Source organism: Mirounga leonina, unplaced genomic scaffold, assembly GCF_011800145.1.
Source record: "Mirounga leonina isolate KUSES-001 unplaced genomic scaffold, KU_Mleo_1.0 Mir_114, whole genome shotgun sequence".
Lineage (NCBI taxonomy): Eukaryota > Metazoa > Chordata > Mammalia > Carnivora > Phocidae > Mirounga > Mirounga leonina.
The window spans coordinates 29,500,936-29,527,705 of record NW_023270265.1 but is presented as its reverse complement, the minus strand read 5'-3'; the positions used below and the strand labels follow the sequence as shown (position 1 = coordinate 29,527,705).

General features: G+C 37.8%; 1 protein-coding gene across 1 annotated transcript in view; it reads left to right on the top strand.

Moving 5' to 3' along the window:
- Window positions 1–26,770, top strand: part of CFAP43 (cilia and flagella associated protein 43) — a 115,103-nt gene that overhangs the window by 46,583 nt on the left and 41,750 nt on the right. Inside the window, exons 12-19 of the mRNA XM_035028633.1 lie at window positions 2,436–2,539; window positions 5,636–5,776; window positions 6,579–6,751; window positions 8,044–8,193; window positions 10,259–10,389; window positions 12,339–12,486; window positions 12,977–13,078; window positions 14,050–14,127. Coding sequence (XP_034884524.1) covers window positions 2,436–2,539; window positions 5,636–5,776; window positions 6,579–6,751; window positions 8,044–8,193; window positions 10,259–10,389; window positions 12,339–12,486; window positions 12,977–13,078; window positions 14,050–14,127 — 1,027 coding nt within the window. The remainder of the gene's footprint in view (window positions 1–2,435; window positions 2,540–5,635; window positions 5,777–6,578; window positions 6,752–8,043; window positions 8,194–10,258; window positions 10,390–12,338; window positions 12,487–12,976; window positions 13,079–14,049; window positions 14,128–26,770) is intronic.

Here is a 26,770-nt window from a genome sequence, read left to right as displayed (position 1 = left end):
TCACTTGAGTGGGGGGAAGGGTAGAGGGCGAGGGAGAGAGAATCTTAAGCAGATTCTGTGCTGAGCACAGAGCCCGATGTGGGACTCAATCGCACAACCCTGAGCCAAAACCAAGAGTGGGATGCTTAACCATTGGTGCCACCCAGATGCCCCAAGCCATAATTCCTTTCAATTTTAAGTTTTACATGTTTTGTTTTGAAAATGAATACATTGCCTCAGTTCAGCGTTCCAAAAGGACAGAGGGGTGCATAGGGAAAAGTCTCCCACTCTTGTCCCCAAACACCCAGTTCTCCTCCCTGGAGACAGCCTATTCCCAATTTCTCATGTATTCTTTCCAGAGATAGTCTATCCATAAATAAGCAAAAAGTAAATATTCCTTTTAATTACACAAATAATTATCAAGCACTTAAAATAAAATGTGCTATGTGGGGGCGCCTGGGTGGCTCAGTCGTTAAGCGTCTGCCTTCGGCTCAGGTCATGATCCCAGCGTCCTGGGATCGAGCCCCACATCGGGCTCCCTGCTCAGTGGGGAGGCTGCTTCTCCCTCTCCCACTCGCCCTGCTTGTGTTCCCTCTCTCACTGTGTCTCTCTCTGTCAAATAAATAAAATCTTTAAAAAAAAAAAGTGCTATGTGCTTGGTTCTATTAACTTCGTGAGATGGATGCTCTTGTCTCCTCAGGGAGATGAGACACAAAGTGTTTAAGTGACTTGCTTCATGTTACACAGGTAGGAAATGGCAAATGTCAGAAGCAGAACCCAGGCAGTTGGGCTCCAGAGTCACTGCCTTTGCTTTTATTTTATTTTTTCAAGTTTTTATATAAATGTCTTTGCTTTTAGATAGCAAACCATATACAATGTTCTATGCCTCTTTTTTTTTTCACTTCATGGTATCTCTTGGACCATGATTTCTGTCCACACATAAAGACCTTCCTTATTCTGTTTTATAGCTACATAGTACTCCATTATGTGCATATACTATAATTTTTTATTTTAATTCCAGTATTGTTAACATACAGTGTTGTATTAGTTTCCGGTGTACACTATAGTGATCAACAATTCTATTACACATTACTCAGTGCTCACCATCCCCATCACCTGTTTCACCTTCCCCCACACATCTCCCCTCTGGTCACCATCAGTTTGTTCTCTATAGTTAAGAGTCTGTTTTTTGGTTTGCCTCTCTCTCTCTCTCTTTTTCCTTTGCTCATTTGTTTTGTTTCTTAAATTCCACATATGAGTGAAATCATAGGATAATTGTCTTTCTCTGACTGGCTTATTTTGTTTAACATTATACTATCTAGCTCCATCCATGTTGTTGCAAATGGCAAGATTTCATTCTTTTTATGACTGAGTCATATTCCATTGCATGGACATACACCACATCGTCTTTATCCACTCATCTATCAATGGCACTTGGGCTGCTTCCATAATTTAGCTATTAGAGATAATGCTGCAGTAAACATAGGGGTGCCTGTATCCCTTTAAATTAGTGTTTTTGTATTTTGGGGGTAAATACCCAATATCCCATCATTTTTAAAAGATTGTATTGATGGGCGTTTAGATGACTTCACATCTTTTGAAGTAATACTTTTTAGAAGACAGCACAAATACATTGGATTTAGACTCATCTGTTGCTATTATTCTTTCTTTTGTTAATTTGTCATAATAGTATTATCAGAACTGACATTTGTGCCCTGCTTTACAGTTTGAGGTCCTGTCATACACTGTAGCTTATTGAATGTGATCCTCACTACACTGGTCGGAAGGGTATTATGCTTGTCCCTGTTCCACAAATGAGAGAATTCAGGTTCAGAGAGGTGACGAGAGAAGCCTTTCGATGATTGCTCTAGGATAGCGCCTGGAGGAGCCGGATTTCCACCCACCGCGTTGTTTCCTGCAAGTGGCCCCCTCCCGCTCTGGCAGAAGACCCCTCACCTCCCTCTATCTACACGTTTGCCACCTCCTCTTTCTCAGATCCTCTTATTTTAATTTGTTTCTTGCCATTTTTCTAATTTGATGAAGGTGCAGAAACATTTCCCCACATTCTTCCTCCCCCCATGAGGCATTAGTACTGCAGGGGGCTGCGATGTTGCACTGATCACTGGTGTGAGGACTGTTTACTTCCCCCGGAAATACCAAGAAGGCTCTGCTATCATATTTCATTCAGTTATGATGAGGATGCTACTGCGTCTTCTTGACTGTGCACTTATAAGCTGCAATTTGGAAACAGCATTAACCTAGAATGTCATGATTGCATTTGTATGTCATCACTTGGCTTTTTTTTATAAGATGGGATAATATTAAAAGTCAAAAACCATAAGAATGACTGGTTTTGAGTGTATCTCCATGCTGTCATTCAATAAATTTGTTTACCATCTTATTAGTGAAACAAGTAAAATTGGATCCTCAGATTTCTTGTTTTCTTTCTTTTCTAGTTATGACCAGCGAGGGATGTATCTATTAGTTGGAACATCAGAAGGCTATGTCTTTATTATCAATGCCAATCCATCAAGCTTATTTCAGATCCTTGGATTCGTAGGTACTACATGGAATGCTTATTAATTTAAAATATTGGTCACTTCATTCCAAAAATTTAAGATTGTGGAAATGGGGCTCTAGTGAAACAATTATTTGCAGTATATTTTCTAAAAAAGAGACATTTAAATAACTGCTGTAAGTTACATAGGAGAATTCTACATCATATTTAAAGGGTTTTTGGTACATCTGCTTGGTACATAGTTGATGTTAAATAAACCTTCTGAAATAAATTAATGAATTAATTTAGATATCTCTAATGTTAGACATTATATATAGTGTATATATGCATATTATATACATTATATAATATATGTGTATATTATACACATATATATAATGCTACATATTTCTAATGTTATTACAAAAGGAGTTTGGTTGGTTTATCCTTGAAATATATTTTAAAATATTTTATTTCTATTTAATAAAGATAGCTAAAGAAAGTTTTATTACATGCATCTTTAATATTTCCTCTTTAAACAAAATGATATCCAGCTTTTTCAGTAATGCCATCCACATGCCCAAGTAAACGACAGACCTAGCAGGTGAAGTAACACTTATATGATAAATAGTAAGAACTAATACTTTTCTTTCTGGCTCAAGGACCAAATATATATGTATATTTTCCCCAAAACATATTTTTAAATTTATTCATTGACTTTTTAAAATTAGTGAGTGACTACTAGGTGTAAAATGCTGAACCTAGACCAGTGGGGGTATGGCAAGTTCAAGGAGACAATTTAGTGGTGGAGGAATAAGCAGAGTGCTGTGTGGTCTCAGAGGAAGAAGCAATTAATTCTGCCAGGTATGAGGAAAGGAGTGGGGGTAAAGGGGGACACAGATAAGGAGGTGTAGAGGATTGGGGGAGAGTTCTCTGAGGGTGTAAGTCATGGAGGATGGGGCATATTAGTATTCCCGCTCAAGACAAAAGACTGAGCAAAGGCACTTGGAATGGTAGGAAGTTTGGTATAATAGGTAAACAGAAGCGTTTATTAGATGATGATCATGGCAATGAAGTCTGAAAGAAGACGAGGGTCTTGAATATCATTCCAAGGAGTCTGAACTTTTTTCTGTGGGTAATGAGACACCATCAGAAGTTTCCAAGATGATACAGGTATGATTTGACTTGGATTTTAGAGGATGACTCTGCCACAAGTGTGAAGGATAGAGCTGAAAGGCAAGAGAATGGAATAAAAAAGATGAGTTAGGGAATAATTATAGTAGCCCAGGCAAGAGTGATATAATCATAACAACAGCCAACATTTATTGAGGGATTCCTTGCCATGTGATAGTCAGTGTTCTAAGAACTTGGCATGTGTTAATTCATTTAACCCTTACAGACAACTTTTATGAGGTAGAGACTATTACTATCCCAATTTACAGATGAGGCAATTGAGGCACAGTTAAGTACTCATTCAGAGTCATATAGCGTGGTAATGGTGGAGCCAGGACTCGAACTCAGGAAGTCTATCCTCAGGCTTTTGCTCTTATCCACAGTGCAAACACTGTGCAGCAGTCATAGAAAGAGAAAGGAGGGGACAGCTCTGAGTGATGGAGTTGATAGGACTTGGTATTCCATTAAATGTGAAAGGGGAGGATCAGCAATGACTCCAAAATTTCTAGCCTGTGATTTCATCAAATGAAGTAAAAACTTAAGACAAAAGGTTGAGGGATAATGTGAGCTGACGAGCTCTGTAGAGTTGAAGCTAATAAGCTCTTTAGTGGGGGATATTTAGCTAATGTTTGGAAATGGAGATTTGTAGTTCAAGTCTCAATGATAGAATTCTGATCTTGAAATTATGGAAGCTGATGAGATGGCTTAAGAAAACAGAGTAAAAGCAAATCCAATTGCTTAATGAGACCAAACAGGTAAGCTAAATATGTAAATGTGAATGCATGGAGCATGGTAGGACCTATGGCTTACCTCAGAGTGTATGTACATCCTGCCTAAATATTCCATTTTTTAATATATCTGGTCAGTCAGAGTGTGGGATGGGAAAAGCAACTTCCAGTTAAGTTATGGACCAAGGAAGATGGCGCAGTGAAGCAAACAGGACAGGCCAGAGTAATGAGAGCACTGGGAGTCGCCCGCTCCAGAAAGACCTTGAGGGAGGAAGCTGGCTGAGGGTGTGGACTGGCACGAACTCGAGTGCAATGAGGACTAGGCAGTCAGAAAGTGAAGTCAGTAAGTAGCAACTCCTGTTTTAAGGAGTTTGCAGCAGAGAAAAGAGAATTGGCATAGATGGCAACCATGGTGGGGAAGCAGGGTTGTAGCAAGGGCTCAATTTGAAGACCGGGGAGTCTTGAGAGCTGAATAGAAGAAATCATAAAAGACACAAGAAGATAAAATGAGGTCCTTGAGAGCACATGGTCTAATAGGAGATTAGTGGCATGAGTTCAATATCAGAAATGTGAAGGATTGCATTTTGTTCATACAAAAATGCCTTCTGGATAAGAACATTGAGATCCACTTTGTATCAGATGTCTTTGGTCTTCTTTGTTATGTCAGAGGAAAGATCATCAGCTGAATATCTGAGGGGAGAGGCTGATAAAGTGGACACATATAGAACAGCTCCTGTGGAAAGGGGGAGTAGTGACTCTGGAAAGAACCGAAGATGTGCCCCAGGCATGGCACCTTCCAGAGGCCCGATTTCCAGAGGAGCAAACTCATCACGTCATGGGCATTTCCACCACCCCTGCAATACCTTGGCTATAGATGCAAAGAACACTGATGCCTGAGTTGATCCAATATCAGGAGTGGATGAACAGGCCACAGTGGAGCATCAAGGGGCTGGAGCATGGAGGTGCTGTTGAGGTGAAGATGGCATACTCCAGAGGCTTCCCTGACAAGGAAAGGAGCTGAGCCCCACTGAGCGGGCTTGAATCTGCCAACCCAGATATCTAATCACGACAGTTCCTCATCATTCATCAAAAATGTCCCCATCACTTATATTTAAAGATTACTTTAAATATGCAGTAAATAAATTGAAATCTAAAGATTTAGTGAAGGCAATTCTATAACATGGTATCTTACTTGGGAAGATAAAAGATTCTTTAAACTTATGAATGACCACTTATGATGATTTCCGTTTGCTTTCAGAGGTGGGCAAAGACATTTTACAAATATCCACAGTGTCTCTTTTGGAAACAGACATAGTAGAAGTGATGGTGCTTTCCCCACTTCCAGAAACAGGAAGAAGCAGATTGGAAATATTTACTCTGCCTAAAATACTACCACAAGGTAAAGAAAAATCAAGCAACCAATTCTGTGCTGGGCCCAGATGAGTAGCTGCTTAGCTTTCTTTCTTTTTTTTTCCCCCTAGTGATTGCATTTTTTTCCCTCTTAGCCTGTGAAGAGGTAAAATGGCCATCTTTTGTGCATCTTACAAAGTAAAACTGATGTAGCTGCTAACCAATGTGATATGTGGACTTTCCTCTGGGCCTTGTCATTCATATGAACCTATCTTATTACAAGAGAAGAGAAACAGGGTCAACTGGCACTTTTGTCAGATTGATTTGTCATTTTGTGATATCTCTTGTTTTGTAGCTTCAAATATACATGGTTAACTTCAGACAGGTTACTGTGTAGTTACTTTCACTGATAGAATTGTAAAGAAAGCTTTTTGGATAAAGAGGTCTGATAAAATAGACACTCTTTGTTTTAGATAACAAATATACTTGGGTAGCTAGTTTGCAAATACATAATTACGTAGCATAAGAGACCTGAAAAACCTCAAAATACTCTTGTGTCTTAAGAATCTCTAGACCATCATGAGTATCTTTTAATATGCCTCTACTTAATTGATTAAATTAGCCAAGACCTTATAAAGGATATTTTATGCACTATCAGTCATTTAATACTCAAGTAGTTCTAATGAACTTCTAATGAAGTTGTTTTGAATCATTTTTATCCTCTCAATAGCCTCTGCATTATTAATTGAGCATTTAAATTTTTATTTAAATTTTCATAGTTGTTCATTATGATTAAAAAATAAAATCAACATACAGTGAAAGTGATCTCTCTTCTTCCCCAAATCTTATAGTTTCTGCGAGCTTTATTGATGAAAGAGGGAGGCTGAAAGATGCACTCATTCACCGGTTCCGGTATGAGATAGAACACAGCCTGTCGTCTGCCGTGCTGGACTTTCAAAGTCACCAAATATATGGTTTCTGTAACCAAGTGCCATATATCTGCAGCTACCTTCTTCCTGAACAAGTATGCCAAAACTTAAGCGTGCTATTATTTATCTTAGAAGTCAAGATTGATACATTGTATTAATTAGACACAATCCATGCTTTAACATTATAGTCCAGTTAACAATGGCTTTAGTATAGTAACATAATATTCTTGAATTAGATACATTATTAGCATTATTTGTTAATCCATCATACATACCTTTGAGCACTGTCATACTTGTGCTACATACATCCTGCTTGTCAGATAAACATGCAGATAACACAATTATTTTAGTGCCTTTAAAAACAACATAGCCATGGAACATCTATTCCACAGGTATTAGGTGTCAATGGTTTTCCATGGAACTTTGCACCTGAGCCACATGCAAAATTGCACAAAATAGATAAGCTGTGTTTCTGCCATCCTTGCATTACACTCATTTCAAGCATCTGTCATATAACACCGCTCCTGCTACACACTGGCCCAGATTATCTACCACCCTCCCTTCTAAACCTACCTCTTCCAGGGCAGCCAATGTCAGCAAGGTATGAGACATAGAAATTCCAAGAAAGAGAAATGTTTGTGGCAAGGAGAATTCAAGGAAAGCTTCACGGAGGATGTAACTGGCTTTTGAAGAATAGGTCAGACTTAGACATGGAGAAATATTGTGTACAATCTTGGCAAGGAGTGGGAGTTGCTGAGGTAGAGAGGGGACAGGTTGGTGGGAATGGAGTGGGGAAGGGCATTCCAGACAAAATTCACGGCATGTGTAGGGGCTTGGAGGTGGAAGTACATGAGGGAATACTGACTCATTCAACTGGACTTGAGCATGGGGGTATGTGAAAAAAATTAGTAAAAAATAAAGGCTGTCAGGGACGCCTGGGTGGCTCAGTCAGTTAAGCATCTGCCTTCGGCTCAGGTCATAATCGGAGCGGGGGGGGGGGGTGGTCCTGGGATCAAGCCCCATGTCGGGCTCCCTGCTCAGTGGGGAGTCTGCTTCTCCCACTCAGTACTGTGCCCCTCCCTCCTGCTCATGCATGTGTGTGCTGTCTTTCAAATAAATACAAAAAATCTTTTTTTAAAAAATAAAGATTGTTGGTGCAGGCTGGGATCTTTAATGGTAGCTAATGTATAAAGACTTCTCTTGGTTGGTTAGAACAAACTTTAATTTGCAAACAGATGAAAATGTGGTGCAAGAAATGTGGTGTATCGGTTTATTTACATCGACAGTGTTTGCAGATTTGAATCTGACCATATATGCACAAGTGCAAGCTCTAAGGTGCTGCTCCCCTGATCTTTTCTATAATGGGGTCATGTCCTTTGATTGGCAGGAACACAGTGGTATTTGCATTCTTAAGCCATACCAAAAAGTGCAAAGCAAACACTATGGACCCGGAATGCTCTCTCTGTCTCCACATGGGTTGTGGCTCATAACAATAGCTAAAGGTGGAATTCTGTGTATCCGAGATGTTCATACTTTGGTAAGCTACTCTTTTTTTTTTTAAATCTTGGGATGTATATCTTGATCTCATATAAGGAAAAAAAGCCCTAGGGAAGTAATTGGGCTTCTTTCTTAGGTAAATTAATTCATAACTTATTTACCACTGATGGTAGTATTGACTTAAACATTTTATAGGCGTTTTTATATACTGAGGTTTGAGTTTCCAAGGGAGGAAACACCAACCAGTAGACAGAGATCTGCCAATAAAGAGCGTGGGACAGGGATACTGCAGGTGAGCTGCAGCCCAGCTCCATCACCACTTAGTTGCGTGTCTTGGAGACTCACTGAGCTTCACTGAGCTTCAGATGCTCATCTGTAATATTGGGGGAACCTTTCATGCTCTCAACCTGTGGGATTCTGATGAGAGCCAGGGAGAGGGTATATGCAAAACTGCTTTGGAAATAGTGAATTGCTGTGTAAACCTAGGGATTATTACTCCCGTCTCCCTGGCCTGCAGCGACTCTGAGCTGGTTGCTGCTTCCCCTTCTCCCCCACCCAGTTCTTCAAGTGATGCTGGAAGAGCATAAGGGAGAGGGTGTGGCCCTTACTGAGTCCTCCCTCATCACTGTGGACCTCAACATCACCAATACTGCTACCATTCCTGATTTCCATTGAGAAAGTGAAAATAGTTTCTTCTCCCCCAACTGTGGAGGATCCTTTTCTAGGTTTTGAGACCAAGTTGCACTGGTTATCAGTATACTTTAATGAGGCCAGTGATTCTTACCCAGGGTTCTACCCCACACACCTGGAGCCTTGCAACCACCTACATGACATACTCCTGCAGGTCCACCGATAAACTGGGCCCTGGTGTGTACATCTGGCTCTCCTTGTTCATCTGTGTAAGAAACCATATTTGGACTACAACTGAGCAAAACTGATACTATTATTATACAGGAAAAGTCTTGAATCCCTTAGAGATTATTTTGAAGTTGACAATTTGCAAACTTTGCTACATTGTCTCTTATTCAAATGATTTATAAAGATGCCACTGCTGATGGTGGCATGACGTGGCAAGGCATCAAAGTTCTTCTGGGTGATTCTATGCAAAGCACCTCATATATGAGGTTATTCATGCAGCAGTCTTTGTAAAAGCAACCTAATGATCATCAATGGAGGACTGGATAAATAGATAATGCTGTATGAACAAGACATAAAGAAAAAATGGAATCTTATGCAGAATGAGAAAATACTTATGCCACAATATGGAAAGAACCTCAAGATCTACTTTTAAGGAGGAAAAGCAAGGTGCATAATATATTATGCTACAATTTATGTTTAAAACTATGTCTGCATAAAAATTTGTTCATATACATTTAAAAGCCTCTGACAGGATGTTAAAAGTATTAATTACATTGACTGGCTTTGGGAGGTGGCTGGGGAATGGAGACAGGAAGGAGATTTCACTGCATACTCTTATAGTTTTTGAATCTTGAACCATTTGAATGTATTGCCTATTCAGAAAGTTAAATTAAAAAAAAATCATGGTTGAGAACCAGTGTGACACAGAAATCCCAGTTTTTAGTCAAGGAACTTAAACTGTTGCCCTGTGTAACAAATCAGTGATGTGTTTTGTTTGGGTTCTACTTGAAATGGTTTAGCATGCTTCATCTGGGACATGTTACCCTCCATTCTTCACAGTGCCTACTACCTTTTCTCAACCACTCATCACATATAGATGAAACCTACCTGACCCTTGAAGGCATCTGAATCTGCCATTTCTGCTCGCTCAAGGCCTGTCCCCTAACTCTGTAGCCTTTAGCAAGTTGCTTCTGTGTGTTTGGCTTTCCTATTACAGATTGGTGATAACAGTCCCTCTCCTTCCATTCTTCACAAATGAGAAAATAAACCAGTATTGGTGAGTGTGTTTTGAACTAGGGATTTTCACTACTATGTATTACTAAAACGCTACTTCCATGCCAAATAAAATGCTGTTAACAAATACAAAACAATTTATCAACAAGCAAAAGTGCATGTGACCCTCTTAGAAAAACCATGTGGTAGAATTGCATTTGTAATTTCTGCGCTTTGTTCCTAAAACTGTTGAGGAAGCGTTTGTTCGAAGTCGGAGTCATTCTCACCAGGGGCGTGGGATTCAATCAGTGAGAATTTCAATGGATGGACAAAACATTCTGGTGAATGGGAGAGATGATGGCACCCTTGTTTACCTAAGATGGAGGTATGTACAGTGTACAGTAGGCAACTTCATGTGGTATAGTATTTTTAAAATAAAGATTTTGTTACTATTTACACAGAGCAAGGCCACCGTAACAGGAGACAACTGCCATTGAAAAAATTATTATACTCACAGATCCCAAGAGAAGGAGGTTTGCCAAGCTCTGTGCCAGGGCCACATGGGAAAGCACGTAGGTGGGGAAGGAGGCAGAGGGAACACAGGAAACGTGGGCAAAAGCCTTGTTTTGGTTTCCATGGGAAGGAGCAGGCAGGTTTAGCATTGGCTAGTTTGGATCATGTCAGCAGGTTCTGGGGCATAGATGCTGGCCTTGGTTGTCTGGCACTTGGCCCAGGGGTGATTAAAGCAGGGAAATAGTAGCCCTGAGTTGGAGGTGTGGGCTCTGGATTGATTGGTTTGCATTTAAGAGGTGGCTCCAGGGTGAGTGGTTTCCTATCTGTAGCAATTGGCGGGTCTTGGAAGGGGCAGTCCCTCCAGCGTCAGCAAGACCCCAGATGTCAAAGCACCAAAATACAAAAAATAACAGGACATAGTTAGTACATATGAAATGATCAGTCCTCCCTTTCATAACACCTGTTGGAGGAGTACAAGGAATGAGGACAATCCTGAAGAGTAGATAATTTTTTAAACTCCTATTCATCCCTTAAAAACCTGACATAGATTTGTATGCATGTGCACAAACACGTAGATATACTTCCCTAGTTAGACTTTGCTTAGACAATATTAAATTATTTAGACTTTGCTTAGATTAAATTAAAATTCTAAATAAAATACTACTCAAGCATGTAAATGATGACCAAAGCATGGAGAGCCTGAAGGTGATAGCCTCGACTTTATATGTTGCCTTGTTTGGCCTGTCAATGGATATCATTAGTTAGTGTGCAATTTATTTCTGCAAAAAAATATCTTGTGGCACTTTCTGTGATTAAAACAATAACAAAACATGGACCTTCCCAGTGATACTGTGAAAATGTTAAATATTTATAAATATTAAATAAATGTAAATGGAGATTTTATGTCATAACAGTTCTGGTAGTCATTTATATTGGAGACTCATTTGAACACTGCATCATCATGCCCATTTTATGCAGGGAATCTAAGTAAAATACTAACTTGTATCTCATATATAAGTCCTGACACATCCTGTACAGTAAATGAACAAACAGCATCTCCGGCAACAGTGAACGAATGCTGGAGCCCTCTGTATAGAAGTAAGGACATTTCCATCCATGGGTAGTTAATCACGTGGACTTCTGACTCAAAACAAAGTTGAGTTTGAAACCATGGTCCAGGACTTACTAATTTGTGACCTTAGGCACATAACAATACCCTCTCTAAATCATCTATTTGTTACTCAAGGTGGGGTCTGCAGCAACCATAAGCTTGTTAGAAATGCTTATTTTTGGTTCTTACCCAAAGTTTCTGAATCAGAATCTCTGTGGGTGGGGCCCAGGAATCTGTTTTTAACAAACCCTCATCCATGCAATGCTGATGTGCCTAAAGTTTGAGATGCCCTGGTATATTGCATGGAAGTAATGCTTCCCTCAATGGTGGGTGGGGGTGATGAGGACCAAATATGACAGTGTGATTATGTATGTGAAGCAGTGCAAGGCCTAGTACATTCTAAGGCTCCACTGGAACAGTGGCTCTTCTGTGCAGTGGCCAAGGTTGGTCAGAGGACGTGTCGGGTAAGGGTCCAGGGACAGTGTGAGAAGAGGTCACCTCAGAGAGGTCAAGAGGACTGTCATGTCCGGGAGCCTATGAAAGGGCTCACTCTAAGAAGTAGAGTACTAATAACTACAGGGCACTGTGGAGAATTAACCCCATATTTCTTTGTGTAGAAACGGTTAGGTATCTGGAAATAACGCTGTTAAAATGTGACCTTTTTAAATTGTGATTTTGTAGTCGGTTTCTTTTCCTTTTTATTAATATAGGCGGCTTGGAAGAAACCTAGCCAGTGAAGTGATCCATTATTGCCAGAAACTTTTAATTTCTCTGAGCAACACCATGGATGAGGAGAATGATTATTTAAGTATACAACAAGGAGAGTCCTTGAATTTGGAATCAAAATCTGAACACACAGTTGAGTTCCAATATATCGCTTGTCCTTCCTTCCTTCCTTCCCCTCTTCCCCCACCCACTCTCTCTTCCTTTCTAAATCAGATATCAGTTTTCAGTAGGAAGGAGGAATGGATGGTGTAGAAAGGCAATGGGATTTTTTTTAAGTGTAAAGACCCCAAAAGGAGGAAAAGATTGAGATTCTAAGTACAAATTTACTTTGGGCTGGGCTTGATAGGCAGGAGCATGTGGTCCACAATGACAGGAAGGAGGCAAAGAGTGATTTGGTGAATGTGTGACCTGCCTGATCATTTTTGCTTTCTCAGTGAAAAGTGTGGCTGATATAAGGACAGACTGGTAGGAATTAAATTAATAAAATATTACATCTTGGGCAGGCAAAATTTTTGGTATTATTTTAAAAATGCAACAAGTGCAAAGAGATCCAAAGCAATTATATGAAGTTGAGTGGGAGGAAAAGAATTTTAATTTTAAGAAATATCTGTCTTCTTCTAAGATGAATGAGAATATGAAGCCAAGCATTGATTCATCACAAGAGGAATTAGCCCAAGTTGACAATTTAAAGGAAATTCCCTGGATACAACAAAAAAGCCAAGAGGTATTTATAAAACATGGAAGAGGTTTGAAATAATGCTCTGTAAGTGTGCCAAATAGATTAGTTTCCTATGAAAACCCATTGGAAAGTTAGAAAGTAGAATGAGATACTACTTGGCAGAGGATTACATCATACAAGTGTAACTTCCCTGAAAGCAAACACCCTAATCTAGCCCAACCTTTTAGATGAAGGTGTTAGCTTTAGGAACAGTAAGTACTTAAGCTAATATGAAACAGAACAAACCTGTCTAGGGGAAGCCAAAGTGAAGAATAATCAGATACTTCATGTTGGGGTGAATGTTGGAGGATGCTGCAAAGTTGATTTAAAGAAAACGGGTGGACCAGGAAAAGGAGAAAAGGACATGATGGCTTCAGATGTGCAGGAAGGTGACAGCTAGCAGCTTGTGTCTGGATTTAGCTTGTTAGTCTCACTCAAGTTCCCAGTAAAATAGCAGACTAGTTCCTTTGTCAGCTATTCTCTATTTAATTTTTTTACTATTTATCTTCTTTCCGTTGGCCTTTTTTTTTTTTTTAAGATCTTATTTATTTATTTGACAGAGAGAGACACAGCGAGAGAGGGAACACAAGCAGGGGGAGTGGGAGAGGGAGAAGCAGGCTTCCCACTGAGCAGGGAGCCCGATGCGGGGCTCGATCCCAGGACCCTGTGATCATGACCTGAGCCAAAGGCAGATGCTTAACGACTGAGCCACCCAGGCGCCCCTTTCCGTTGGCCTTCTAAATGACATCAGTTGCAAGTTGCTTCGAGGATCACTTACATAGCAGCAGGGGACTTTTAAGCAAGGCACTGCAGTGGTGGTATTTCATGTACACGTCGTATTATTAGTCTTTACAAAAATTGTTTCCAGAGAAGTGCTACCTATGTATCTCTGTACCCCTGTATGCATGTATCTACTTCTCTATCATATAACTATCATTTCTCTTGCCTGTTTAAGTGATATACTTGTTCCATTTCAGGCCATCAAAAATGAGGTTAAACTGTTTTCCAAGAAAAGGAAAGAGATAAAAACAGGAATCAAAGCACTTGCTAAAACTGTAAGTGTTGTGATTTCATAAATGAATACACTGGCCTCAGTCTAAAATTCCTTTTTGAGCTTTATTTTATCCAATACAGCATGAGGAGCTGTACCCATTTTTCCCTCTGCCAGTAAGGTCGGTTTTCTGAGGTGCTGTAACATGGTGGAATTTTTACCATATCACACTATATATAAACACTGGTTTTCTTCTCAGTCTTCCTGAAACACTGGGTCTTACTTTTTTTTAATATTTATTTTTATCAAAGTTATATGTTTACAGTTTTACAATTTAAATAATGAGTTATATAATTAAAAATAATGTTTTTAAAGCGACACCTGCCCTACTTTTCTTCACTATGATTCCTGTACTCCCGAGGCAAATGTTTTCAATTCTTTCAGCTTTTTTGTTTGGATATTTTACTTCTGTCTTTCCAAATGGTCTTTTTTTTTTTTTTTTTAAAGATTTTATTTATTTATTTGAGAGAGAGAATGAGAGAGAGAGAGAGAGAGAGAGCATGAGAGGGGGGAGGGTAAGAGGGAGAAGCAGACTCCCCACTGAGCAGGGAGGCTGATGCAGGACTCGATCCCAGGACTCCAGGATCATGACCTGAGCTGAAGGCAGTCGCTTAACCAACTGAGCCACCCAGGCGCCCCTCCAAATGGTCTTTTTAATACTGTTTTTTCTTGACATTTCTATTTTGAACACCAACTGTGGGCTTCCTGGTTTGGAAGATGAGTATTTAGGCTCTTTTACAGCCCATCACTATAACGTACACATAAATCCCTACTCAGTGTGCACACTGTTATAGTTACATAAATATTCTTCAAAGCCAGGTCACATTATGATTAATTTCCATTTTTATAATCATATTTTTCCTGGAGTTAATAATTGCCTATGTTTTAGATTAAGCCTTTCTATATACCTGTTACCGACTCAGACTCTCTCAAAATGCTAAAAACTCTTCTCAATACAGTCAAATACCTGAGGTAGTCAAGCTGTCAGTGGTTTGTTGGTTTGTTTGTTTTCATGACCTCCTTTTTCATCTTCCAGCTCTAGTCTAAGCACCCTGCTTCCTAGACCAGGTACATGGTCTGTCATCACCTGCCATCTGAGTTGGAGTCCCTCTTTCCAGGGCCCCATTCATTTTTCTTTGTATTCTTGATGTACATCTTCCAGTAGCTTCCTAAGCAGGACTGCTGTGGTGTTGCATGCTTGAGGACATCATGTATCAGACAGGCATGCTTCTGGCATGCCATTTAAATGTAATGCAGTGTGGATGGTGCCTGCCCTCTTAGAGTTGTACAATGCTCTGGCTCTGTTCTTGGGAAAGGGCATGTGGGAGGGATATTTTTGAAACTTGGTTTTTCTTAAAATGTCTTTATCCTACCGTTACACTCATTTGATAGCTTGCCTCGGTGTTCCTTGATTTCCCCTCAGAATTTTGAAGGCTTGCTCCATCATCTTCTAGCTCTCAGTGTTTGCTTTAGAGAATCCAATTCCTTTCTGATTCCCAATTCTTTCTAGGTAACCAGATTTTGTCTCTGAGAACTTATAGGATCATTTATCCCAGCTGTTAGGAAATTTCACAGTTATGCACCTTGATAGATTTGATGGATATTCTTGGTTTGCTGGTGCAGATATATTCCCCACCCTTCTCCTTTCTGTTCTTAGCCCCAAGAGGCGGGCCTTTGTGGATATTATCAATGTGCTATCTTGCCACTGGCTTCTGGTTGGGCATAGTCAATGAGTGGCGTCAGCAGGAGATGGGAAGTGTCTTTACTCTTCCAGTGGCCTCTTTGTGGTATTATGATTTGACAGTCACAGCCAGCCCTTTCCTACAGCTACTGATCTCTCCAGGTTCCAGTAACCAATCCCCACGCTTGCCCTTCACACGTAGGAGTGGTGATAGCTTTCTGTGGTTGCTACTCTGAGATGCTTTATCATACCTTGCTGGTTTGCTTTACCCTGACAATCCTTTTGTAAAAGTCCCTCTCCCCAGTTATCCCATTTGAGTGTGTCATCTATTTTGTACCAGGACCCTAGTTCGTTTGCTAGTTTTTGTCTTTCTCATGTGCTAGACATTGGTGTGCACTTTCAATAAAAAACCTTTGTCTTTCAGTTCTGGGAAATGTCCTCAAATTTTTCTTTGGGAATTTCCTCCCCTTTGTTTGACTTTCCTTATTGCTAATTAGGTTGAATATCTTTTCATAACTCTAAAAGACCTTCCTCTTCTGTGAATTCATTGTTCATATCCTTTGCCTATTTTTCTATCAGGTTGTTGGTCTTTTTCCTTTTGATTGTAGAGTTCTTTGTTTTTATTTTTAATTTATATTTGTGATAATTAGGGCTAGCTAAGCTGTGATAATAACCAAACTCCAAAAATATAGTAGCATAGGGATTGGGAGTTTATTTCAGGTCATTAGCTGCTCTGTTCCGTGCAGTTATTCAGAGATGCAGGAGGCAGAGATTCTGCTGTCTTTAGCACCTGGCTTGTGACGTTGCCTTGCTTGAGCTCGCCACAGTCAGCTGGGAGGGGGAAAGAGCACAGAGGTGTGCAAGGGTAAAATCTAGAGCTGGCTTTATTATTAGGCTGAATCACATGAAATCAGAGTTTTATATGGTCCAGCCTAATATATGACAAATATTTTTGTCTTGTGTCTTAACTTTTATAATATGCCTTTTAAAATGCAGAATTTATGTTATGATCAGAATGTATTGATATTTTATTTAGAACTTTTGTCCTGTATATCTGATTTTAAAAGATCTTCCAAAGTCTCACATACTTTTTTTTTTCTAATACTCCTTTATTTCACCTGTAATTTATTTTCATGAATGGTATGAGGTATGGATCTAAATTATTTTTTCAAATGAATAGCCCATTTCACCAGTGCTTTTTATTGAATACCACCCTTTCTCCAGTGATTTGCAGTGCTTCCTCTGTCAATCCCTGGATTCCCATGTATGCAGTATTGTTTCTGGACTCTCTATTCTGAAATTGAGTATTGATCATTTCCTAGGCTAATTCCAAACTATTTTGATAGTTATCTCTTTATAAAATTTTTTTTAAAGATTTTATTTATTTATTTGACAGAGAGAGACACAGCGAGAGAGGGAACACAAGCAGGGGGAGTGGGAGAGGGAGAAGCAGGCTTCCCACCGAGCAGGGAGCCCGATGTGGGGCTCCATCCCAGGACCCTTGGATAGACCTGAACCGAAGGCAGACGCTTAATCACTGAGCCACCCAGGCACCCCCTTTATAAAATAATTTTATACCTTGAAGGTAATTCTCCCTTTACTCTTCTTTTTCAAAAAAAGAAAAATGTTGGCCTTTTTATTCACATTTATTTTTCTATTTGAATTTTAAGATTGGCTTGTCAAGCTTAATGTAAACTCTGATTTGACTTTGAGAATACACTGCTTATCTTTGATTTGAGTAAGAATTTATTTGCTATCTCTGAAAATTTATATATATATAATATATATTAAAATGTATTATATAAATCTTTTTAAAATTTTTTATTTAAATTCAATTTAGTTAACACATAGTATATTATTAGTTTCAGGGTAGAATTTAGTGATTCATCAGTTGCATCTAACACCCACTGTTCATTACATCAAGTGCCCTCCTTAATACCCATCACCCAATTACCCCATCCCCCTACCCACCTCCCCTCCAGCAACCCTCAGTTGGTTTCCTATAGTTTCCTATAGCTAAGAGTTAAGAGTTTGCCTCCCTCTCTGTTTTTATCTTATTTTATTTTTCTTTCCCTTCCCCTATGTTCAACTGTTTTGTTTCTTAATTCCCACAGATGAGTGAAATCATATGATGATTGTCTTTCTCTGACTGACTAATTTCGCTTAGCATAATACCCTCTAGTTCCATCCATGTCATTGTAAATGGCAAGATTTCATTCTTTAGATGGCTGAATAGTATTCCATTATATATATATATATATATATATATATATACACCACATCTTCTTTATCCATTCATCTGTTGATAGACATCTGGGCTCTTTCCATAGTTTGGCTATTGTGGACATTCTGCGATAAACATTGGGGTGCAAGTGCCCCTTCAAATCACAATTTTTGTATCCTTTGGATAAATATGTAGAAGTGCAATTGCTGGGTTGTAGGGTAGTTCTATTTTTAAATTCCTAAGGAAGCTCCATACTATTTTCCAGAGTGTCTGCACCAGTTTGTATTCTCACCAACAGTGTAAGAGGGTTCCCCTTTCACCACATCCTCACCAACACCTGTTGTTTCCTGAGTTGTTAATTTTAGCCATTCTGACTGGTATGTGGTGGTATCTCATTGAGGTTTTGATTTGTATCTCCCTGATGCTGAATGATGTTGAGCATTTTCTTCATGTGTTTATTGGCCATTTGTATGTTTTCTTTGAAGAAATGTCTGTTCATGTCTTCTGCCCATTTCTTGATTGGATTCTTTGTTCTTTGAGTGTTGAGTTTGATAAGTTCTTTATAGATTCTGGATACTAGTCCTTTATCTGATAAGACATTTGCAAATATCTTCTCCCATTCCTTAGGTTGCCTTTTAGTTTTGTTGTTTCCTTTGCTGTGCAAAAGCTTTTTATATTGATGAAGTCCCAATAGTTCATTTTTGCTTTTGTTTCCCTTGCCTTTGGAGACAGGTCTAGCAAAAAGTTGCTGCAGCCAAGGTCAAAGAGCTTGCTGCCTATGTTCTCCTCTGGGATTTTGGTGGATTCCTATCTCATATTTAGGTCTTTCATCCATTTTGAGTTTATTTTTATATATGGTGTAATAAAGTGGTCCAGTTTCATTCTTCTGCATGTGGCTGTCCAATTTTCCCAACACCATTTGTTGAAGAGACTGTCTTTTTTCCACTGGAGTCTTTCCTGCCTTGTCCAAGATTAGTTGACCATAGAGCTGAGGGTCCATTTATGGGTTTTCTATTCTGTTCCATTGATCTATGTGTCTGTTTTTGTGCCAGTACCATACTGTCTTGATAATGACAGCTTTGTCATACAGCTTGAAGTCTGGAAGTGGGATGCCTCCAGCTTTGGTTTTCTTTTTCAACATTACTTTGGCTATTCAGGGTCTTTTCTGGTTCCATACAAATTTTAGGATTGTTTGTTCCAGCTCTATGAAAAATACTGGTGGTATTTTGATAGGGATTGAGTTGAATGTGTAGATTGCTTTGGGAAGCATAGACATTTTAACAAGATTTATTCTTCCAATCCATGAGCATGGGAAGCCATCTGGCCCTGGACTCTTGTTTATTGGGAGATTTTTAATTACTGCTTCTATTTTCTTGCTGGTTATGGGTCTGTTCAAGTTTTCTCTTTCTTCCTGTTTCAGTTTTGGTAGTTTATATGTTTTTAGGAATGTATCTATTTCTTCCAGATTGCCTAATTTGTTGGCATATAATTGCTCATAATATTCTCTTATAATTATTTACCTATCTTCCATGTTGGTTGTGATTTCTCCTCATTCATTCATTATTTTATTTATTTGGGTCCTTTCTCCTTTCTTTTTGATAAGTCTGGCTTGGGGTTTATCAATCTTATTAATTCTTTCCAAGAACCAGCTCCTAGTTTCATTGATCTGTTCTACGGTTTTTCGGATTTCTACATCATTGATTTCTGCTCTAATCTTTATTATTTCTCTTCTCCTGCTGGATTTAGACTTTATTTGCTGTTCTTTTTCCAGCTCCTTTTGGTGTAAGGTTAGGTTGTGTATTTGAGACTTGTCCTGCTTCTTGAGAAAGGCTTGTATTGCTATATACTTCCCTCTTAGGTCTGCCTTTGCTGCATCCGAAAGGTTTTGAACTGTCATGTTTTCATTTTCATTTGCTTCCATGTATTTTTTAAATTCTTCTTTAATTTCCTGGTTGGCCCAGTCATTCTTTAGTAGGATTTTCTGTAACCTCCATGTATTTGTGGTCCTTTCAAATTTCTTCTTGCAGTTGACTTCAAGTTTCATAGCATTATGGTCTGAAAATATGCATGGTATGATCTCAGTCTTTTTGTACCAGTTAAAACCTGATTTGTGGGGTGCCTGGGTGGCTCAGTCGTTAAGCATCTGCCTTCGGCTCAGGTCATGATCCCGGGGTCCTGGGATCGAGCCCTGCATCGGGCTCCCTGCTCCGCGGGAAGCTGGCTTTTCCCTCTCCCACTCCCCCTACTTGTGTTCCCTCTCTCACTGTGTCTCTCTCTGTCAAATAAATAAATAAAATCTTTAAAAAAAAAGAAAATAAAACCTGATTTGTGACCTGATGTGATCTATTCTGGAGAATGTTCCATGTGCAGTCAAGAAGAATGTGTATTCTGCTGCTTTAGGATGAAATGCTCTGAAGATACCTGTTAAGTCTGTCTGGTCCAGTGTGTCATTCAGAGCCCTGGTTTCCTTGTTGACCTTCTGCTTAAATGATCTGTCCATTGCTGTGAGTGGGGTGAAAGTCCTTTACTATTATTGTATTATTATCAATGAGTTTCTTTAATTTTGTTATTAGTTGGTTTTATATTTGGCTGCTCCCAAGTTAGGGGAATAAATATTTACAATTGTTAGATATTCTTCTTGGATAGACCCCTTTATTTATTAGGTTATAGTGTCCTTCTTCAACTCTTATCACAGTCTTTGGTTTAAAATCTAGTTTGTCTGAGATAAGAATGGCTACTCCAGCTTTCTTTTGATGTCCATTAGCATGATAAATGGCTCTCTACCCCCTCACTTTCAATCTGGAGGTGTCTTTGGGTCTAAAATGAGTCCCTTATAAGCACATATTGATGGGTCTTTTTTTTTTAATCCATTCTAATACCCTATGCCTTTTGATTGGAACATTTAGTCCATTTACATTCAGAGTAATTATTGAAAGATATGATTTTAGTGCCATTGTATTACCTGTAAAGCTGCTACTCCTGTAAATTGTCTCTGTTCCTTTCTGGTCTTTGTTACTTTTGGGCTCTCTCTCTGCTCAAGCGGTCCCCTTTAATATTTCTTGCAGGACTGGTTTAGTGTTCACAGATTCCTTTAGTTTTTGTTTGTCTTGTAAACTCTTTATCTCTCCTATTCTAAATGACACCCTTGCTGGATAAAGTATTCTTGGCTGCATATTTTCCCCATTTAGCAAGTTGAATATATCATACCAGCCCTTTCTGGCCTGCCAGGTCTCTGTGGACTGGTCTTCTGCCAGCCATATGTGTCTACCCTTATAGGTTAAGGACCTCTTGTCCAGAGCTGTTTTCAGGATTTTCTCTTTATCTTTGTAAATTGCAAACTTCACTATAATATGTTGAGGTATTGACCTATTTTTTTTTTTTAATTTGGGTTGATTTTGAGGGGAGTTCTCTGTGCTTCTAGGACTTGAATGCCTGTTTCCTTCTCCAGATTAGGGAAGTTCTCAGCTATAATTTTTTCAAATAAACCTTCTGCCCCTATGTCCACAATAGCCAAACTATGGAAAGAGCCAAGATGTCCATCAACAGATGAATGGATAAAGAAGATGTGAGATATAGATAGATGATAGATAGATAGATACATAGATATAGATATAGATATATAGCTATAGATATATACATATACACCCACACACATATACATACACACACACAATGGAATATTATGCAGCCATCAAAAAAATGAAATCTTGCCATTTGCAATGATGTGGATAGAACTAGAGGGTATTATGCTAAGCAAAATAAGTCAATCAGAGAAAGACAAGTATCATATGATCTCACTGATGTGAGGAATTCTTAATCTCAGGAAACAAACTGAGGGTTGCTGGAGTGGTGGGGGGTGGGAGGGATGGGACAGCTGTATGATAGACATTGGGGAGGGTATGTGCTATGGTGAATGCTGTGAATTGTGTAAGACTGATGAATCACAGACCTGTACCTCTGAAACAAATAATCCATTATATGTTAAAAAAAAAAAATGTAAGAAGGGAAAAATGAAGGGGGGGAATCGGAGGGGAAGATGAACCATGAGAGACTATGGACTCTGAGAAACAAACTGAGAGTTCTAGAGGGGAGGGAGTGGGGGGATGGTTTAGCCTGGTGATGGGTATTAAGAAGGGCACGTATTGAATGGAGCACTGGGTGTTATACGCAAACAATGAATCATGGAACACTACATTAAAAACTAATGATGTAATGTATGGTGATTAACATAACATAATAAAATAAAATTTAAAAAAGAACAAAAAAAAACCCTTCTGCCCCTTTTCCCTGCTCCTCATCTTCTCAGACTCCTATAATATGGATATTATTTCACTTTATGGAGTTGCTGAGTTCCCTAAGTCTACCTTTGTGATCTAATAGTTTTCTTTCCCTTTTCTTTTCAGCTTCATTATTAACCATAATTTTATCTTCCATACGACTGATTTGCTCTTCTAATTCATTCATCCTCATTTTTATGGCCTCCACTTGGGACTGCATTCAGTTATAGCATTTTTAATTTCAGCCTGACTAGATTTTAGTTCTTTTATCTCTGCAGTAAGGGATTCTCTAGTGTCTTCTATGCTTTTTTCAAGCCCAGTATGCTTACAATTATTTTAAATTCTAGTTCAGACATTTTAATTATATCTGCATTGATTAAATCTCTGTCCATCATTTCTTCCTATTCTTTCTTTTGGGGTGAATTCCTCCATCTTCCACAGTTCATTTTTCTGGTTTGTGGTTGTGCAGCTTCCTTCTCCAAGACTTCTGATCGATTTCATTGGGTGTTCAGAATGATCCAATCTTTATCTATCTGTGTTCCAGTGAGGAAGCATGCTTAAGGTCACCCTACTACTTCACCATCTTACCACTCCCCCTATAATATAAATCTTATATATAATATATATTATATACATGTAATATTTATATGTAAATAAATGTATGTCTATTCAATTAAAAATTCTTCAGTGACGTTTTACAGTCTAGAAGTGACTTGGTATAATTTTGTTATTAGGCTTATTTTAGATATTTTATAGTTGTTTTTTTTTGCTTTTGTGAATGGGATATTTTTCTATTACATTTTCTTTTTATGTTCTTTTTTTTCTTTAAGATTTTATTTACTTACTTGACAGAGAAAGAGAAAGAGAGAGAACAAGCAGGGGGAGCGGCAGGCAGAGGGAGAAGCAGACTCCTCGCTGAGCAGGGAGCCTGATGTGGGGCTCAATTCCAGGACCCTGGGATCATGACCTGAGCTGAAGGCAGACACTTAACCGACTGAGCCACCCAGGCACCCCTCTATTACATTTTCTAATTGGTTACTACTAGTATATATGAATGTTACTGATTTTATCTTTTATATATGGTCACCTTGCTGAATTCTCTTTTTAGTTCTGATCTTTTGTCAATTGTTTCTCTTGGATTGTCTAGGTAAACTATCATATCTTCTGAAAATCATGTCTCTTATCAATTTTTATACTTTATTTCTTTCTTGTCTTATGCCAAGGGCTTCTAATATAATAGTGGTCATGAGAGTGGACATGATTGTCTTCTTCCTGACCTTAACGGGAAAGTTTCTAACTTTTAAGTGTGATACTTGCCTCAGTATCTGTTAGATATCCTTTCATTAGTAAAATTCCTTTCTATCTCTTGTTACCTAAGAGTTTTTATTGTGAATTTTATTGTGAAGTTTATCAAATACCCTGTATTCCTCCAATAGACATTGGTCATTTTACACCAGATTCTATTTGCTAGTATTTTATTTAGAAATTTTGTATCGCTATCCATAAGTAATATTGTTTTCTTGTACTTTCTTTGTCTAATTATGATATCAGGGTTATACTAGTCTTAACAAGTGATTTGAGTAGTTTTCTATTTCTATTTTTTTCCCTGTGCTTTGGAACAGTTTGTATAAAGTACGAAGTCTCTCTCTCTCTTTTTTTTTAATATTTGGTTAAAAAACAAACAAAAAACCCACACACACATATAAAACCATCTGTGCCTGATTTATGTTAGAGGAGTTGATTCTTTTCTTTGTTTCAAGTTTTTCTACAGTCATTAGTCTTGTCAGGTTTTCTATTTCTTTTCAAGTATAGATTTGATAAATTATATTTTCTTAGAAAATTGTCTGTCTCATCTAGATTTTAAAATATATAAATGTATATAATATTCTAATTTCACATCTTTCCTGATTTTTCAGTTATAGCTCTCTATTCCTAATTGTATATTTATGCCTTTTATCTTTTTTCTTGATCACACTTTATAATAGCATTTCTATTTTATTAATATGGCACAGTTTTTATTGACTTTATTATGATAAGAGAACGTTATATGTGATTTTATACCTATATATTTGACTATGTTAGGGTTTTATCAATTGAGAATTTTATTTGCTCTTCCCTACTTCCATCAGGTTTATTTGTCCTCATTTTGTTACTTTTTTGAGTTGAAAACTTGGTTTATTTCCTTTTGTTTTCCAATGTGTGAAAGCCTCTAAATATACCTCTGAGTACCACTTTGACTATATTGCATTGATTTTGATAAGTAACTTTCTCATCTTTCCTTAGTTGTAAACATTTGTAATTCCATTTTGAACACATCAATCAAAGGGTTTCTTAGAAGAATGTATGCATCTGTCTGTTTTCATTTTTCATATTGCTTTGTATGTTATTATAGATTGTTTTGTATATCTTTCTTTTGCTAACTTTGAAATTTATTTCACTGTGGTCAGTAAATAAAGCTTGTTGAGATTATCTTTGTAGCCTTGTATCCAGTCGCTTTTTGTAACTGTTCCATGTGCGTTTGTAAAGAATATTTTATTCTCTGGGTTTTTTTTAGGGCAGGGGAGGTATAGTGTTCTTTAATTTCCTATTAGATCAATCTAATTGTGTCAAGTTTTTATATCCATATTTATGTTTTTGCTATTTGAACTGTTATTTTCTAGGATATGATTAGCAATTTGTCAATTTATCCTTGTATTTCTATCAATATTTATGTCAGATGCCAAAATGTGCACAAGAGATCTCCTCAATAAATTATTCCTTTTATCCTTATGAGATATCTATCTTTTTCTCTTTTAATGTTCTTAATCTACATTTTGGTTTTTATATTAATTTTTGCTATATTTCTTTTTGCTATATTAATTCTTTTGCTATATATTTCACTTACTTATATACCTTTCTCCATTCCTTTATTTCTAACTTTCTTTTGTCTGCTAATGAATATATAGCTGGATTATTTTTTGTAAATCCTGTCTGAATTTTTTAATAGGTGAGTTTAGACACATTTATTATGATTATTGATATGTTTAAAATTATTCTTGCCATTTTATTTTTGGTTTTCTATTTAACATATTTTCAACTTATTTCTTTTTCCCTCTTTCCTATCTTCCTGGATTGCTCATACATTTTTTTATTATTGTTCTATTTTTTTCTTTACTATTTTGGGAATCATAATTCTATTTCTATATTAAAAATTCTAACTCACATGCTTCACTTTCCATTCTTCTACATCATCTGGTACCTTCCTAGTCAATGGAAGAGCACAGCAGCACTGATATCACCTGGAATCTTAATCCCATCCTGAATGTCCTGAATCAGGTGATTTGTTGGCACATTAAAGTTGGAGAAGCTCTGATTTAGTGTGTATCATACTGTATTCACCCTCCAGATAAGATCTTCAGTGTGTTATTATTACTTTTTACTTTTTCAGCTTCCTCTGTTTCCCTCACCTTCTCTCAATGATATCATTTGGAATTATAGCTCTAAATTGCTAGTTTTTAAGACTCTTAAAAACATGTAAATCTTATTTAGGCTTAAGTCTTTCTACCCAACTTCCTCTGGCAGTAGTACATCCTTAATAATCCTTTCAGAGATGTGGGTATTGGTGAACTTTCTGATCCCCTGACTGTCTATAAATTATATCAACCTTGCACTTGTGTGATGGTTTAATGACTATAGAATTACAGATTTAAGGTTTCTCTTCCCCTGAAATATTTGATCCAAAGCTATTGATCCAGGCTATTCCTGCATCCAGTGTTGCTAAGGTGGGTCTTCTATTAGACAGATTCTTCTACTTGGCAATATTCTTTTCCCCTTCAGAAGTGTTTCGGATTTGGTTCTTAAGTTTCACAACATTTCTATGTCTAGACCTGGGCCTGATCCACACTGGTTGTGCCCTTTCAGTCTTGAGTATTCATGCTGTATTATGTCTTTGAAAATTCTCTCTTATTATTTCTTTCAACACCGTGGCCCCCGTTCTCTTTATTCTCTCTTTCTGAAGTGTATTAGTTATAGGTCCTTCTAGATGTGTCATACAAGTGCCTTCAGTTTTCTTTCACACTTTCTCTCTCTTTATCTATGTATGTATCCATTTATTTATTTATTTATTTTGTTATACCCAGCAGAATTCTTAACTTATTCTTGCAGATCACTAATTATCTTCAATTGTGTCCATCTTGCTATTCAACCCATCTATTGAATATTTTTTTGTTTCAAAGATCAAACTTTTAAGTTTATAATCTCTTGATTCTTTTCATGAGATACAGTATTTTGCATCCCTAGTTACTGTAAAATTCCACTCTTGTTTAATTAACTCTTCGTGTAACAAGTCTTCTGTTTATTGAATTTATTGTCTCTCTTCAATGGTCTTGTTGTTCCCCAAATATTGGTACTCTTATTATTTTTATTATTGTATGCTCATCTTTAAAATTGACATGCCCCATTATAATTCCACCACACCAGTTGAACC